The 17,671-nt window shown below is 45.0% G+C and overlaps 1 protein-coding gene across 3 annotated transcripts in view; it reads right to left on the bottom strand.

The window, feature by feature from the left end:
- Nucleotides 1-17,671, bottom strand: part of ACOT11 (acyl-CoA thioesterase 11) — a 122,598-nt gene that overhangs the window by 12,898 nt on the left and 92,029 nt on the right. For all 3 annotated transcript variants that reach the window (XM_025189817.2, XM_025189819.2, XM_075936027.1), the window contains 7 exons: nucleotides 15,792-15,852; nucleotides 14,384-14,485; nucleotides 11,238-11,373; nucleotides 9,743-9,899; nucleotides 6,926-7,045; nucleotides 5,755-5,899; nucleotides 2,882-2,937 (listed from right to left, as the gene is read on the bottom strand). In XM_025189817.2, the coding sequence (XP_025045602.1) occupies nucleotides 2,882-2,937; nucleotides 5,755-5,899; nucleotides 6,926-7,045; nucleotides 9,743-9,899; nucleotides 11,238-11,373; nucleotides 14,384-14,485; nucleotides 15,792-15,852 (777 nt within the window). The remainder of the gene's footprint in view (nucleotides 1-2,881; nucleotides 2,938-5,754; nucleotides 5,900-6,925; nucleotides 7,046-9,742; nucleotides 9,900-11,237; nucleotides 11,374-14,383; nucleotides 14,486-15,791; nucleotides 15,853-17,671) is intronic.

Here is a 17,671-nt window from a genome sequence, read left to right as displayed (position 1 = left end):
ACTGATCATGTCTAGCTACGTATTTCATGGTCTCTATATATGAAGATATTACAGTGCATCATCCCTATGGCATCTGGACTTCATAGCGTGTTTTGAGTAGAACGGGCATATAAAATAAACACTTTTGATGCTGCATTTTACATAGATTCTACTTCTGAATTCAGACTGTTTTTCCTGTGCTGTCCTCTCCGTCTCCTTTCTCTCCAGCTCCCCTGCATGTATGTACTTTCGGTCTGTGCCTTCCTAATGTTCTATGGGGTGGCACCTTTCTGCAGAATCATAAAAGTGTAGGGCTGGAAGGGAGGTCATCTGGTCTAGCCCCCTGTGCTGAAGCAGGACCGAGTATACCTGGAACATTCCTGACTGGTGTTTGTCCAACCTATTCTTAAAGAACAACAGGAATTTCACAACCTCCTTTGGAAACCTATTCCAGTGCTCAGCTACCCTCATGGTTAAGTTTTCCCCTAACAGCCTCCAAGCAGGGGAGTGCTCATCCCCCTGGTTCTTGCGCAGCTGCAGGAAGCAGGGGGATGAGTGCTCTCCCAGTTCCTGTGCAGCTACAGGAAGCAGGAGGATGAGCGCTCCCCCGCCCGGAGGCTGTGCAGGAACCGGGGTGGTGAGTGCCCGCAGGAACCGGGGCATATAGGCTGGCTAATTCTCCCCGCCCCCCACGGCTCTGTAAATTAGCTAATATACCCTGGCACAGTTTGAAAGACAAGTCTTGTATACCCTGCGGGTTATACAAGTTTTTTTTTACTCAGTTCGGAAAAACTGTGTGGTATATTCGCTAAAATAAAGTACTAACACATAGCCAGCTCAGTCATTGGATTTGATTTTTCCTTCCTAAGTAAAGCACTTTGCACTTGTCTTTATTGAATTTCATCTTCTAGATTTCAGCCCAGTTCTCCAATTTATCAAGGTTGTTTTGCATTCTAATCCTGTTCTCTCAAGGGCTTGCAACCCCCTCTCAGCTTGGTCAATCCACACATTTTTGTAAACACTCTTTCCACTCCATTCTCCAACTCACTCATGAAAATATTGACTAGGACCAGACAGGACAGAATGCTTGTGGACCCCCTCACAAAAATCCAGTTTGACACCCACCCACTGATAATTCCGCTGCGTATGGTCATTCAGCCAATTGTGCACTGCTATCATAGCCATTTCATCTAGAATGCATTTCCCTCGTTTGCTTATGAAATGTCACGTGGGTCTGACATTCGCTTTATTAAAACAAAAAACAAAACAAAAAATCTAGGTAGGGCATGTCTACCGCTTCCCTCCTCCCCATCTGATAACCATGTCACAGAAGGAAATAAGGTTGGTTTGGCATGATCTGTTACTCGTGTTTGACATATCCATTGTGTCAATTTCTTATCCTATTAGCCTCTAGGTCAGGGCTGGACAAAACACGGCCGGCGGGTTGGATCCAGCCCAAGCTGCTGGAGCCGGCCCTCGGACACAGTGGGGAGGCTCCCTGCTTGCCCCACACCCTGCTCAGAAAATCAGCTGCTGGGCCGTTTCCCCTTTACAGCTGTGAACCCAGGGGAGGGGAGAGTGGTGCTTCACATGCTGCACCCACCCCCAGCAAAATCCAATTGGCCAGTTTCTGGCCAATAGGAGCTGCCTGTTTGAAGAAGAGGGGGCACGCAAATCACCCCTCCTGCTCCTCTCAGGCTCTTATTCACAGATGCACATGGTCCCTGCAGCCTGCTGTTTGGGAGTCACACAGGTAAGTCTCCCAGCCAGAGCCTGACTCTCTCATCCCAGCCCCTCCCATCCTACATAACCCAAACCCTCTGCCTCCTCTGAAGCCATGCCCCATCCCAGATCCTGCTCTTCTTTCCTACACCTTTCCCTCATCTTTCTCTTCTTCCTAATGAATTTATAACTGAATTTCAATTCTTTATCATTCAAATTTATAAGCAGTTATAGCAGTTTCTTATTGCCTTCTATGTCCCTACATAGAAACTAGGAAGCTGTAACTCATTTTGTGCCTCGGACTTGCTGATTGTGTCACTCCACGCTGGTGCGATTCCGGTGTACTCATCCTCAGCAACCTGCCTACTGCTGCTCTTTTTAAATAGATTCCTTTTTGATTTTCAAGTCCTTCAAGAGTTCCTGATGGAGCCATATTGGCCTCTTAGTATTTTCTCTTTCCTTCGCACTGGGATGGGTGGCCGACTGTTGCACCTCACTACTGTTTCTGAGCAACTGCCCCCTTTCCTGAACTCCTCTGAGCGTCTTTCTGCTTCATGCTGAGCTCATCGCCAAACAGGCTGGGCTAGGACGGCAACGGTGTGTAAGGCCTGAATTCTAATCCTGATTCCAACACTCGCTGTGGTGCTTTGAGGAAACCACTTGAACTCTGGCTTCAGTTTCCCAAACCAACTCTGGGAGCACTGGAAGGCTACACTCCCCCAGCCTTCGAGATGCATTTTGAAATCCTCAGATGAAAAGTGCTAAATATCATAGTCACAGAATGCAACTCCCTCTCTGTCCACACACAGAGGCGCAGGTAACATAGGCAAAGGAAGGCATTGCCTTCCCAAACTGCCTCACCTGTCCCCACCCACCAGAGTCTCCTAGGCCCCTCCCCTAGCCTGCTATTAGTGCCACAGAGGGCTGGTAACTTGGCTGATGGCGGGGAAAAGGCCTTACCTCCCCATCCCCACTCAAGCCATGGAGTCACCCGCCGCCCGGACACGCACACCGCTTCTATGGTACAGAAAGCCATGAGTTACATCCAATTATCCCAGCCTTTTCAGAGTTACCTGCATGTGGTCATTCAGAGCAGAACATGGGCTGGAATTTAAAAAGCCACCCTGTTCTATTTAAAACACTACATCCCCTCCATTAGAGGATGATCTTTTCCACTCACCTGTCCAATCTAATTTTTTTCCTAGCACTGGCTTCTCTGTGCCGTCTCTCTCCATCCTGTGAAACAGAAACACATTTGTGAGGTTAAAGTTTTGGAAAAATAATCAATACATTGACTGGAAAAGAGATTCCTTTGCATTAAGGAAGCATCTGCAGAAACAACCTCCCAGTATCTGCTGAACTTGGCAACAGCAAGAAACTCATGGATCGTGAATGGACACTCAACCCTGGCCTTGTCCACAACTGGCTGTTAAGTTTGTTCTTGGTTAGCTCTCACCAGGGCTGCAGTTTGCACATGTAGAAGGGCAGGCGAATACAAAAAGGGAATGCACATCAGATCAGAATTTATTTACAAATATGACCTTCAACCTGAGCTTGAATAAAGATATTAACTGGTTGACATACTACAGAGCCAATTTCCCTTACCTTTGACATTCACATTTTCACATGAAAAGCTATGTCTTCAGTATCTTGTCCCCACCAGCAGCCAAGACAGGGGCTTGGTTTGTTGTTGTTTTTGCAGCATCGATAGAACCTCCCAACTGTGTCTGTGCAACCAGGCTGGCTAATTCTGCCACCCAGCTTGCCTCACAGCAGGCCACCCCAGCATGCATTGCCTGGCAAGCTGCTGGCGCCACGCTGTACACATGCCTCTGGGAATTCTACCACCTGAGGAGTCAGAATAAAAGCGTTTATCTGGGTTTTTTCCAGAGCACACAGCTGCAGCACTGCTGTGCAGTGTGGTAGAAGCGGATGCCTAACAGAGAGGATACATTTGAGCTGGGGGAGGAAATGGACAGGTCACGTTTGGTGTCACCAGGACACCTGTGTCCCTCCCTCCCCACACCAGATTGGTTACAGAAGTAGACCGGGCCTCCGGCTGAAGGCACATTAGCATCCTCTGGTTTTCCAAAGTGCAGATACAGCACCAATTGATTTATAATGAACATTTCCGTTCTGCTGCCATTTGCATTAACATTCGAGTCACCCTACTGAGTTCACAAGAACTTTCAAACATACAAGTCAGATTCCATGTTTTGTATAAATCCACCACGTGTTACTGAAAAGTTCATGGACTCAGCACTGCGCGGTATTTGAGTCCTGCTGCTTCAGAGCCAACGGGAGATTTTCTTACATCCCCTTGAATTCCCTCAACCCCGTCCCATCAGTCAACTAGTTATGTGCAGTGCTGCCAGTTTAGTTGTTTTCCAACCCCCCTCCCCATATATTCAAACACCCCCATTTAATTTCAATTTCTGGGGAGGGGGGAGAATATTAAATTTCAAAAGCCAACGTTTTGCAGACGTTAATGGACTTGGCTATGCATGGAACAAAGAATGATATAAACACATTAAAATCAGGAAGCATTGAATTCCATCAGAATAAAGCAAGCAGGAAAGGAAGGGGGAGAAGCGGTTTGTCAAACAAAGTGGAGAAACTGATATTTTCCCTTCCAAAGAGAAAATTACAAAGAGAATGTTTTTAAAAAAAATGTTTTAGAAGTACATGAGCATTCCCCATGTTCCTAGAGGACTTCAGTGATGAAAAACTGATGAACTAAATCAAAGTGTCTCTTTAAAAGCACATGAAAGTTGCAGGCCTGGTATATATTTCTAGTGCTTTGCTAACAGGTAAACTTACTTCACTGTACAAGTTGTTTACCAATGCCCCAATCCTGGAAATATGTGTTTAATGCCAGTGCATGAAGCTCCTCTTGATTTCAATGAGCAGAAGATCAGGCAATGGGACCATATTTAAAGCCCTGCAAACCTGTATTTGATATGAAAACCATGTTTTCAGATCGCGGAGCAGATCCACACAGAGCTCTAGCCATATTTTCAACTGGGTATGTAGGTACCCAGAGATGTAGATAATGGGATTTTAATAGCACCTATGTGCCTAACTCCCATTGAAATCAAATACTTTTAAAAATCTGTCCCTCGAAGTGTAAGTGCTGAGAATCAGGCCTGAAGTCTTCAAACCTCTTTGCCTTCAGTTAGTCCTAAGAAGACAGTCCTAAGATAGATGTGAGCTGTAAAATTTTTTTCCAGATTTAAACACTTGAAAACCTGGAAAGTGTTTCTAAGTTAAATTATCCTGAATTCTTAGGAGTAAATATTTTAGTATTTTCAAAAGAAATTCCCTATTTAAGAAAACAAAATGCGCACATCTGGGTCTCTCAGAATTCTCACGCTCGCAAGATTCCAGAAAGGGAATCCTCTCTTCTACAGAGTTTTAACACTACCAACATGGAAAATCTGGGGTATTTTTAGCATTAGTTACAAAACTGACTTTTCAAACATTTCAAGGACCGTTTACTGGCTGAAGAGAATGGCAAGCCTGCATGTGCAATAGATAGCACGTCAGACCTGCTCATTTGCATGGTACCATGGCACCCTTCCTGTCTGTCTGTCTGTCTATCTATCTTTGGCCCGTGAGGTTAAGTTCCTATGCTATTACAGATCATTGAAATTCTCCTTTTATCCAGGAGAAGGGATGGAAGGTCCTGAATCCCATGCAACTAATGCATGTAGAATAAATGTTGACTGATAACCATACTGCCACAGTAATTAGGAGAGAACTTCTTTGCTGCGCCTCCTACTAAAATTTACCCTATGGTCCAGAGATGCTCATGCTAGCCCTCCTTTTGTGATGTGCCCACCAGCATACTGCTATTACATTCACCCTATCGCACAATTTGATTTCTATCATATCAAGCTGCATTTCTTTTGCAGTGACTCAGAGAAATGCAATACAATTAAATATTGTCAAGGTTGGGCAAAACAAGATTCCACAGATTCTTATATCACTGCGTAAGACCACAGATGTGGGCAAGGTCACTTTCTAGGCCCTGAGTACAGTTTCCGTTCTTACCCCAGCTTCTGGTTTCACCATCGGAAGGGTAATGGGTTGACCTTCTTGATCTAAGACAACAAAGGTCATAAAGGCACTGTTGATATGTCTTCGACTAACTTCCATTTCCTGTCGATAGGCCTCGACACAAACACCAACCTCCATGCTGGAAAGAAAGAACGAAAGCATATCATCTCTTGGAGTCTGGGGTGTAAAGCAAGGCAACTGCCTAGCCAAAGGATCCAGTATGCCATACCTTTCAGTGCTTTGAAACAGGAGCTTTGAAGTGGACCTACTAGATCAGTCCTGCTCAATATATACAATATGAAAAAGACTGACTTGTGTGCAACTTTTCAAATCTTGATCTAAGTGTTCAAATAAAATTGAAATGTTACCAGAAAAAGGGAAATCTTTGCAATGGAATCTGAAATTTTCCCCTCCATAGTGTTTTTTTTTTCTTTTCTTTTTTTAAACTAAATCTGGTCATCTGGACGGGATGCATCACTCTATTATGTCAAGCATATTTTAGTACAGACGCCTACCCAGCTCCAAGGGGTTTTAATGCATGTTGCAAGTACTTTGTCCGAGAGCAGATCTAGGGCCTAAAAGTCAATTTTAGGAATTCACTGCTTCTCATGTGAGAAGTAAGGAGTTTTATTTTAAAAACCCACACACAAAACATCTATTTGTTCCTGCCTGACGCTTAAATCCAACTTATGTTGGAAGTAGAATAAAAAGTACACAAAGATAGGCAGTGATTGGCTGCAATAGACTAGATGATTTAACAGGTCTTTTCTAGCTTTTATTTCTATTGCTTTATCGATCGTGAATTTATTTTTATTTGAATCCATTTACAACTATTTGAGTAATTCAGATTTATTCTCAGAACAATCTACAGCCCAAACGTCTGAATCAACCTGATTTTACAGACCGTAATGTATTCAGTAATTCAAGGAGAAAACACTGCTCTGCCTATCTGTTAACACAGCTGATCCCTTCATGTAGAACCAGATATTGAACTCATTTTACAAAAGATATTGAACACCCACAAGTCCTCCCTGTTCAATTATTTTTTGTGTGTGTTAATCCAGCAGCGGATAATTTGCACAGTTTCGTTTTCAAGTAACAAAAGTACAAGCTTCTGTTGAACTTTTGTATCAAAACCCATTCAAATCCGGAACCCTAGGAGTACCTGTTTTTGAATGCATTGTTCACAATCGATTTTAACAGGAGGCGGTCCCCGACTTGCGATGGTCCCCTGAAATGGAACATTTCAATGGTCTTCAGAGTGGGGTGGGCATGACACAGCCGGCTGTGGGATGGGAGAGAGATTTGATTTGCAAAATGCACTCAAAAATGAGGAAGCGATGTAGCCACACCAACATATCAACCAGCGTGCTGATGCTGGACAGAGCAGCAGACCTGTACAAGTGTTTGAGCATGAAAGAGAACCCACTCACACCAGAGAGCCCTGACAACAGGGCAGGAAGCCAACTCTTGCCAAGTGACACAGGTATATGCAGCCACTCCAAGCAAATACTTTGTCATGGAGATAGCTGGGCCAGCACCACAGTCCCCAGCAACCCACAGGCAGTCTTAAATATTTGGGCTGATCTGCTGCCCTTAGGAAGGTGACCATGGAGGTTTGTATTCCCCCATGAACACAGCTTTCACCTCAGCCATAAGCCTCTTCCCTGATACCCCATCTCGTGACTCATCATTCTCCAAGCTCAGAGGGTCACTCTTGCAGAGAGAAGCACCCCTTCGGCGGGGAATGACAGGGACCACACTGCATTTCCCATGAGGCAGGGCAAAACCCTGCCAATAAGCCACCACCAGCAGATCAGCGCATTACAAGCCGGTTGCTGTAGCCAGATCATTGGTTATATCCCCTCCCCCTTCCTCTCCAAGGGACACAAGCTCCTTGCCTCCCCCTTCGTCACTACAGCTAGAGAGAAAGCAGCCTGGTTTAAAAAGAAGTCATACAAAGAACAGTGTCCTTCACAGTGCACCTTCCTCCTGCTACCGCACTGCAGTGTTAGCATCTGGTAGGCGCCCAAACGATGGCGTGGGATGTGGGCCCACATTTATTTTGGCAGAGACGCAAGAATGCAACAGCCAGAGACAGTCCTGTGATCGTGACAGCCAACCCAAGTCTGCCAGGAGCTCTACAGATCTTTTATGATTAAAATAATTGGGAATGGAAGGGGAAGGGGGAGGGAGAGAAATCCGCTCTGAATCGCTACCGGCGCCCTTCAAGCATAGCTGTTCGGGGGGTGTAGCTCCCATTCCACTTTAAAATCACAATAGGGAGGACTCCTTGTTCAGCACGAGTCAACCTGAGAACTCAAAGTTAGCCTCCAAAAGATCCAAAAGCTGAACACAGGATGGTAGATGGTGAAAAAAGAGATAACATTTAACTCCCTCCGTACCTTCCTCCCCATGGCATGACACAGGAATCAGAATACCCACAACTAATGCATACAGAGCACCATCTAATGGACAAATGCTCATTTATCTAGGACAAAACACATCAGAGCAGGACATCCTTCAAGGTTGACAGTAAATATGGCCCAGTTCTCATAAAGCTCGTTTCATCCGTCACTCTCACGGCTCTTTACAACGGTGGTAATCATTGTTGGATCCTTTCTACAGGCCGGGAACCAGAGGGGCAGAGTGATGTACTCGTGTACCATTGTGTTCCTGGAAACGCACTAGAAATTGGGCCCTGGTCACAACATAGCACCAGTGTTCCCGGTAAGCTGTGTGCTCGTGCGACCACTCAGGAGAGATTCCAATGCTGCCCACCTGATTAGCAGAGCGCTCACAACTGGGCTGGGTTTTTCTACTGGTGGTACACATAAAATGTATTCCACACATGGATGGAAAAAAATCTGCACAGGAATAGAAAAGATTAGAGGGAACGTTGCATAGCACCCAACTCTGTATTTGTACAGGAACAAACACGCTGTCTGGTTTGGCATGAGAGCTGCTTCTGAACACACGGAGAGTCTCCTCAGAGGGGAAACGCAATGCTACAGTCAGGCTTAGGGTGTTGTGCATCTTCCTTCTGGGGAGATGCACATGAGCCTACATAGCCTGTCAAGGGGCTAAGAGGATTCTGTGTGATCTTTTTTGATGGTGTGATCCCAACTTGCATGGAGCAAGACTTATGGGATGCAGAGACTTTGCCTCTCAAACCTTATCTGCTGGACCAGACACCCGTTACAGCCTGGTAGGGTAATGCCACTGTGACAGGAATTTGTCCCACCAGGCAACCTCCAAGATGGCATCCCTGCATCGGGCAGGCTGGCTCCCCATGAGTAGTGCTAGGGTGCAGAATCAGCAGCATGGAAAGGGCAGTTTGAGTCCACCCCATCTCAGGCTGTTAGGCAGAGAGGAGACCCATAGAGTTATGTTGCTCGGAAAAGCGCACCTCAGTGGTGGCATTTTTCCCTCCTAGTCAATGCCAAATCCATGCCCATGCAGGGGGCTGGAGTGGTGGGCTAATCTTTTCCCTCCATGGACACTTTTTTTTCCCATCCACATGCAGAATAAAGTCTTTTGTGCTTTGAGGCAGGCGCAAATGTGCACCACCAGCAGAAACAAAACTTTAGCCGTGGGCTCTCTGCTAATCAGCTGGGCAGCACTGGAATCTCTGTTGAGTGGCCACACAAGCACTCAGTTCACAGGGAACATTGGTGGTGGGCTATTGTAGGCTCAGTGGCGTGACTGAAAAGCAAACACGGGGTCTTGATCACAGCAAAGGTCAGAGGGATTTTTCTTGGCAGGAACAGAGGAACAAAGCCCTCGAGACTGGGGCAGATTATTACCGGCCACCACCCTCCCCATGTCACTTCAACTGCTCGGTATTCTTCCTCCTTGACCACTGTACTGTCATGTGGGGCCTCGCTACAGGAATAGGCAATGAAGGAGCAAAAGAGGCCCAGCACAGGCAAGTGCGACAAATGCATCTCCAGATTTGGGGTGGGGACGCTCAGAACTGCACCTTGCTGCTATGGTGGCAACGATTTCCATCCAGGCCATGATCTGGCCTCCGAAGGTGTTTCCCTGATGATTGGCATGAGGGGGTAGCACCAGTTCCACACTCTCCACCCTGGTTTTCCCAGCAGGCACCACCGTGTTGCATTCCCCGTTCTCACGCTCTGCCATGAAAGAAACACACATCGATCAGAGTGGCCAGAGTGGCGTATGGAAAGGCTTCACCTCTCGGAGCGGATGTTCATTGCACAAGCAATCGCTCAATGACCTGCTACAAAAACAAAGACACACACACCCCCACACATCCCCACCCACCCTGCTCTCATCCACCACCATGCCGCTGCCCCCTTCCAGCCCAGGGGACCGTCCACTGCCTCGCTGACTGCAGTCCTCCATTACACCTGCACCCCGGTCACCAGCCAACCAAGTGAGACCAACCGAGGAGGCTTGCAGAGCCTGTCGCGGCTCAGCGGAGGACAGCGTTCACTAGGGAGCAATGCAAGGCGACTGGGTGCCTTCTCCTCAGCAAACTCCATCCATGAAAGCCTATGCCACCGGAGAGCAGGGATCTGGTCCAGCTAGTCTCTGTGGCTTTGCAGACACCCCCCCTCACACCTCTCCAAAGCATTTTGCACAGATAGCACCTTCCCCCGAGAGGAACTCAAAGCATCCTGCAGATAACGTATTGCCTCACAGTTTTGGTGAAGGAAATGTCTCCATAGAGGCAGAGAGGTTCAGCACTGCCTGGTGTCCAAGTTTGGGCAAAGACAGAAACAGTACCCCGAGTTCCAGTCCTGAGCAGGGGACACGGCACCGAGATAGCACAAAAAAGGGGTGCTTTTATACAAGCAATAATCCTAGGTATGAGGCAGCGAATCACGGGGAGCGTATTTTGGGTAGCCAGCAAAGCTCCCTACATGCTGAGCACATGAGCAGCCACCTAGCAGAGATTCAAATACCGCGCTGCTATTTAGCAGCATGCCCACAGCCGCCAGCATGTGTTTCTCCTGGTGGTGCACATCTTCACATGCATTGGTGTACATAACAAATTTTATTCCACGCACAGATGGAAAAAGTTAGAGGGAACATTAGTGGCCAGAACCTCATAGTGGAGGCCAGGTTTATAGGATACAGATTAGAAGCAGAGTCTAGAGAACAGCACAGGACTGGGAGCTGGGAAATTCTGTCTTAACTCCCACTCTGCCAGCAACTCATTGTGTGACCCTGGCAAAGTCACTGTGTCTGCCTCCATTTCTCCCATCTGTAAAACAGGGAGAGTATTTACTTACCTACCTGGCAGGGATACAGTGAGGGATAATTAATGCTAGTGCAGCACTGTGAGGATTGTCACTCTGTAACCGGACACCAAGTTGGGGAATTGTTTTTCTGAACATGGACATGAGCGACTGTTTTCCGACATCAGCTCCAGGTTGCCAGGAGCGCGCCAGGGACAGGGTCTACATGTGTTTTTGATCAGGAGCAGGGGCCGCAGGGCAGCTCACCAGTCTGCAAGGGGCTGCTTGTGAGGAGATCTTTGAGGGTGTCGGTGTGGGCCAGGCGCATGCGGCGGCGCTCCGCAGCAATGCTGTGTTCCATCTTCTCCTCCTCGGTCTGAGGAGCCAGTGGCTTCAGCTTCATCTACATGCAAGGAGAGAACAGAGTCAACGTCAGCTCGATTCTCAGGGCTAGCGTTTGGCTCTTTCCCAGGCTCCAAGCTGGTTCCAGGGGGATGCATCTCAATGATTAAAGGGGACATCAAGGAGCGAGGATGTTCCTTTTTATCTGCAGGACTTTTGTACTCTGCCATTTCCAATGATAAATGCCAATGCTCTGTGCGAATGGGGAAAACTGTTGGTTGTGCTGCTTCTCTACAGGACATGGATCAGTGGCAAGTCAAGTCTCAAGTCACTACAGTTCAAGTCTCAACTCAAGTCTTGAGTCCCTAAAGTCACTTTTGAGTCAAGTCCCAAGTCTCAATTTAAAAAATGTCAAGTCACTTTTGTACGAGCCATCAATATCTGCATTTTTGGACAATTTTTTCACCAAGTCGATTTAACAAAATTAGAAAGTCTCACGTCGAGTCTCAAGTCACAAACAATGAACCCGAGTCGAGTCTCAAGTCGAGTCACCTAGGCAACTTAAGTCGGACTCAAGTTCAAGTCGTGGGACTCGAGTCAACAACTCTGGTTCCGACAACCTTGTGGCCCACTCACTAGCCTAGAGTTGCCCATTCCTGACATAGACCCTCCTTGTGCCTTCTACCCAAACAATCCTAAAGCCCTTTATTCGCCTCACAAAGGAGGAGTCCTTTGCATCCAAAGCCCCTTCTCTCACAAAGCACTCTACCAACACAAATTACTCTTTGCTTTACATTAGCAGACTTCAGTGGAGATCAGGACCTCCCGACATCAAGCCACATGCAACAAAAAACTAAAGTCCTTTGGGGCAAGGACTATCACAGATCACATGACAAAGGGAAACGGAAACACAGAAATGGAAGTGACTAGGCCTCACATAGCAGGTCAGAAGTAGAGCTGTGCATGGAACCCAGGTGTTCTCACCAGGTGGACAAAGTCCATTTATCTGAGGTAGGCAAGTATTTGCCTGATTTTAGAGAGACGGAAACTGGCACAAAAGGTGAAAGAAAGGGAAGTGACTTGCCCACAGTTAGAAGGAAGCTTGTGAGAGCCATGAATAGATTACGGTTCTCCTGCCCCCCAGCAACCATGTCATGCTTCTTCCACAAAAATCACTCCAGCCACTCAGCTTAATCTGGACCCTCTGTGCTATTTTTTTAAATTTAAATGCAGGCTTGTTTATTAAAAAACAGGCCTATATAATAATGAATCGACAGCCTCAATTCAAATGCTACCCAGCTGATGCGAAGCCCTAAATTTGCTATAAATTGATACAGCTATTTTAAATGAAGTACAAAATCCATAAAGCAGTATAGGTTTGCTACCAAGTTTTGAAGAAACTCAGCCCAGTGAACTGGCCGATGTCAGCAGCTAAGCACCTGCAGCCAGAGTTTGCAGAGGTGCTAAGCTAGATTTGCACAGCTGCAACCGCTTCCGCAGGTACACAAAGAATAGTCTCTTTATTTCAGTTTATTCAGTTCAGCAACCAGTTTGTTCAAAGATAAGAAGCTAGCTGAGAGTTTAAAAACACACACACACACACACACACACACACACACACACCCAAGCTCTCCTGCCTTTTCAACACTAAAACATTGGTGTGAAAGGATGAGGTATGCTAGACATGGTGACTGAAACAATCTGTTCAGTTTGCCAACAATGACCAGTTTCTCATCTAAGCTATTTAATACAATTGATTTTAAATGAAAAACATGTTCTGAAACTTTTTAAAGTATCCAACATACTCAATGCAGATTTATTTAATAAGTACAATGAAATTTTATTTTTGTGAGGTTTTAATTGAATTAGAGTTTTCATCCAAATACAGCTTTACATATAAACTGCAAGCAAAAATCTATGTAAATAAAAAAAATACAAATCACCCTTTTCTAACATAAAAAATGTAAAAAAAAAATTGGAATAAATTTAAGTTAAGCCATCTAATCTATCTATATATCTTAGAAACATGCATCTATTTGACTGCTCATCTGTTTCTTCATGAGCTAAGACAACCAAATCTGATAGGCAGCTTTCTCTTATCCTAACTTAAAGCAAGGTCAGGGCTTGGTTGTGCAAAAAAGGGGACAGGAAGTGCCAGGAATGGGACTGGTTTCCATAACATGGAAAAGGAGGGGCACAGAAAGGAGGGATGCGATATTGAGAGTCTCTTACAAGACTGATGAGAAAAATCGGTTAGCACAAGAAACACTCAGCTTAAAAAATTTTTTTTTTTAAAAATCAGTAAATGACAAGGAATGCCATTTATGTCTTGATGTTTTTAAAGCTACCTACCAACCCTTTGAAAAATCTAGTCCCTGCAAAGAAGAGAACCAGTTAGGCAGGCAGCTAACCAAAACACAGTTATGAACACAAATGTTCAACAAACCGTGCAATACAGATTAAGTTATTATTTCACACTGGCGCTGTGGTAGCCCTCTGAGTCCAGTTAAATCAGGGCCCTCACACAGTCAATACAAAATGGCCCACTGTCATATACCAAAGTACTATGAAAAATGCTATCGAAATACAACTAAGAATTACTTTGTGTCAGACCTAAGAGTTCCATCCGTGGTGTCTAGGGATGTGAATGGTTAACCAGTAACAACCACCTTTAATAGATGATGCTTACTGGTTACAGTTAAACCAATGAGGGCTGAGCCCCCCCAGCCATGGCGAGCAGTGGGCTGTTTCAGCCCCACAGGCCTGCCATGGCAGGGGAGCTGCTCCAGCCAATCCACTGCGGGCGGGGGTGCCCCCCCCTCCCGCCACCCACTTCATGTTTAATCAGTTAACTAAACAAACAGGATTTTACATCCCTAGTGGTATCACGTCAAATATAATATTCACTCTTTTTTTATTAACTGATTTTATGGGCCTAATCGAGTGCCCTTCAACACACCCGATGTCTTTCCAGCACATGTTACATCAGATCCAAAAGTAGGTACATGTCAATGTCAAGAACCTACAGGTAAAAATTACACCGGCTGGAGTTCTTCAGGATCTGTTCCTACCTTGCAAGTTCCTTTGCCTTGGGCAACAAAAGTAGCATAGGCCTTACACACATTCCACTGCTTCCCACTGCTCAGATCTTCATAGCAGACCTGTATGCCAACCTGGAAGGGATCACAATAGAAAGGCATTGAAGAGAATGCAATAGAGGGGGCTCAAACTGAACAAGTTTCTTCTATTTCTATAGAGAGGAGGTTTGAACAACCTGAGTGGCACCACACGAGAAGAAAGTCTGAGGGCGTGTCTTTACTACATGGAAAATCACTGCTGCTGCAATCGATCTTCCGGAGTTCGATTTAGCTAGTCTAGTTAAGACTCACTAAATGGAAGTCAGAGGGTACCCCTGTTGGCAACCGGTACTCCTGCTCTTGAAAGGAATAAGGGAAACTGACAGGAGCATTTACTCTCATTGGCCACCCGCTGTGGGGACACAGCCAAGCTTGGCTTAAGGTAAGCAGACTCCAGCTATGTATTCAATGTAGCTGGAGTTGCATACCTTAAGCCGAACTGCTGGGTCTATGCAGACCTGGCCTAAAGATTTGAATTATTTGGGAGAGCAAGAGGTTGTGTTTGTATGCTAGCTTTACACACCGTCCTAGTGTTTGGGCCCAGTTTATCAACTGATCATTTTGATTCCCTTTAATGGGAACAATGCAAGAACTGTATTACAGGTTACACTTCATTACAGATTACATGGCTTTCTAGTAAACAGATCACATGGCTAGTTCCCTAGGGTGTCAACACTTGCACCCTCTTTTGAGAGAGGGACGCAAATGAAGACATTCAAAATTGCAAATGAAGCTGGGATGTACATATCCCGCGCTTCATTTTCATATTTGTGTTATGGCGCTATTTTGAAATAGCCCTATTGTGAAATAACAGACGCTGTTAAGACGTAGTTATTTCGAGAAAACACCCTTCTCTCGAAATATCCCTTATTCCTCATATGAGGTTTACCAGTTATTTCGAGAGAAGGGTTTTCTCTCAAAATAACCGTGTTCTAACAGCGTCTATTATTTCGAAATAGCGCAAATATGCAAATGAAGCATAGGATATTTAAATCCCAGCTTCATTTGTGATTCCAAATGTCTTCATTTGCATTGCTCTATTGAAAGAGCGCAAGTATAAACATACCCCTAGTCACCAGAATGAAAGCCCAACATCTCAGATGAGACTGTCATTCTTCTGAACAAAAGGAGACCAACATGCACCCCAAAGATGAGAGATCAGGGGATGTTTGGACAGCAGAATAGGATCACCCTCTAGGGATCATTCATATATTACAATTATCAGAGTTAAGGAAAAGAAGAATCCCCTGTAGTTGGGTACACAGTAGCACTGACAGGCCCAGTTGCTGCAAGATTGGAGTATAGGAAGCTCCATAGTAGCAGATTAAAGCATAATACCAACCTCCATGCTAGAGTTAAAGGCTCGATTTACTTTGGCTTTGATGTTAACAACTTGCCCAACACTGGAAAAAAAAATACAATGTAGTGTCAACAGAAAATGCCAATAATCTTTGCTAGAGACACAAAACACAGATTGGAAAGCAACACACCGCTACCCCGGATAAGCGCCTTTCACAAGGTGACTAGTAGGAGCAGCACTGCAGATACCTCCCTCTACTGATATCAAATGCAACTCAGAGCTGCCATTATATTAGCTTTAAACTAGCTATACAAATATGTGCACTCACACAAACACTCCCATCCAACCTAAAGAAAAATCAGACCAATCCTTGTTCAGAGAATTGCATTCATCGATTTGTGATACTGACCAACACCAGCTAGACTTGGGTAATAAAACTGAGAAAATTCCCCTATCTCCTTTTAAAAAAAATATATTAAAAATTAGATGGAAAAACAATATTAATGCTACTGCATCACTGCATAGGTAAGCCCTGAAAAATAAGGAATTGTGAAAATAAAATTTCAGCGCAAAACTATAGCTCCTAACTTGCCCAACTGCAAAACAGGTAAGTATTTTACTGAGGTTTTTCATTCAGCTCTAAACAGTCAATTAAGTCTATACTCAGCACTTAGAACAATTGATTCCCATACACCCCTCTTGAGCAACTAGCCTATTAAAAGTCACAATCAACTTGAAATCTATTCTGTTTTTTAAAAGTTGGATTCAATGTACTTTCAGATCCTGTATCAGCCACAAAGCCCCCAAACTAGTAAAGATGCATTTACAATCCCCATTTTCTTGTTTTTCAAAATATTTTGGTCCTCCAGGTGAAAGACACATGGGAACTGATGGACCGATTCTATAGGAAAAACAAGGAAACTGACCAAACAAGATTCAAAAGTAGATAAATATTTTATTCCCATTTGATCGGTTTCAGTTTTAACCATCTTAGGTGCAACATGTAAGCAGCAGCATGTAATCGGCATTATTGGAAAACAGTCAGGGCACTCTTGTATAACTCAGTGTTGCTATGTCAGTTGGCTCTAATAAAGATAAACAATTTGCAAAAATCTAGTAGATGTCACTAGGATTCCTTTTGCAATCACCGCAACAAACCTGCAAGTATGGAAGTGGATGTAATGTAAAGCTTTAGTGAAATTCCATTCCAGCTGGGTGGGACTCATGCCATAGTATATGCCAAAAACCACATCCCTTGATGCTCGATCCTACAAGACACAGAACACCCTAGATTTTGGGAGCTGCCTTGAGAGTCTGATGGCAATCAGCTGCTCACAGAGATGAGCTCCTGGTCTGAGAGAAGAAGCTGCATGTTGTGTTTTCTAGAAGCCAGAGCAGTGAATGGCCAAGCTAACGCAACATTTTACATGCAAAAGCTCTCACAGTCAATCACCCCTCTTTGGGAATGTCCACTCTTCTTGGTTCCACTGGAGATTGACTTGGTGTTGGCATAAAAGTTCTCTCTGATTACAGAAATACGCAGTGTTTAAGAGAAGTCAGTAGGTATGGTACTGAACACTGATGTCAATCAGGTTAATGCTACAGTTTCATGCCACCACTAGGTTAGGCCAGCAACTAACCCTAATCTACTGCTTTAGCTTTCTAGATTGCAAAATATTCATACCAGACTTCGTTCTTGCCATGCAGCTGCCAGGGAGGCATTATTTGAATCTGGCTGATACAAAAGAGAAGTAGGGTTTGGTAAAGGGGATGTGGTCCCATCTCTGGGTATTGTACATCAGCTACAGAACTCACTTCACCACATTTTAGGAATAACCTTTGATTTTGTTGGATTTGTGGATTATTTCTGTTGCTCTCACCGGGAACGCCGGGGGATCAGGATCCCAGTGCAATACGAGCTC

Source organism: Pelodiscus sinensis, chromosome 9, assembly GCF_049634645.1.
Source record: "Pelodiscus sinensis isolate JC-2024 chromosome 9, ASM4963464v1, whole genome shotgun sequence".
In the NCBI taxonomy this organism is placed as follows: Eukaryota; Metazoa; Chordata; order Testudines; family Trionychidae; genus Pelodiscus; species Pelodiscus sinensis.
Note: the sequence above shows the minus strand (reverse complement) of the source record. Positions and strands in the feature narration are given on the sequence as shown.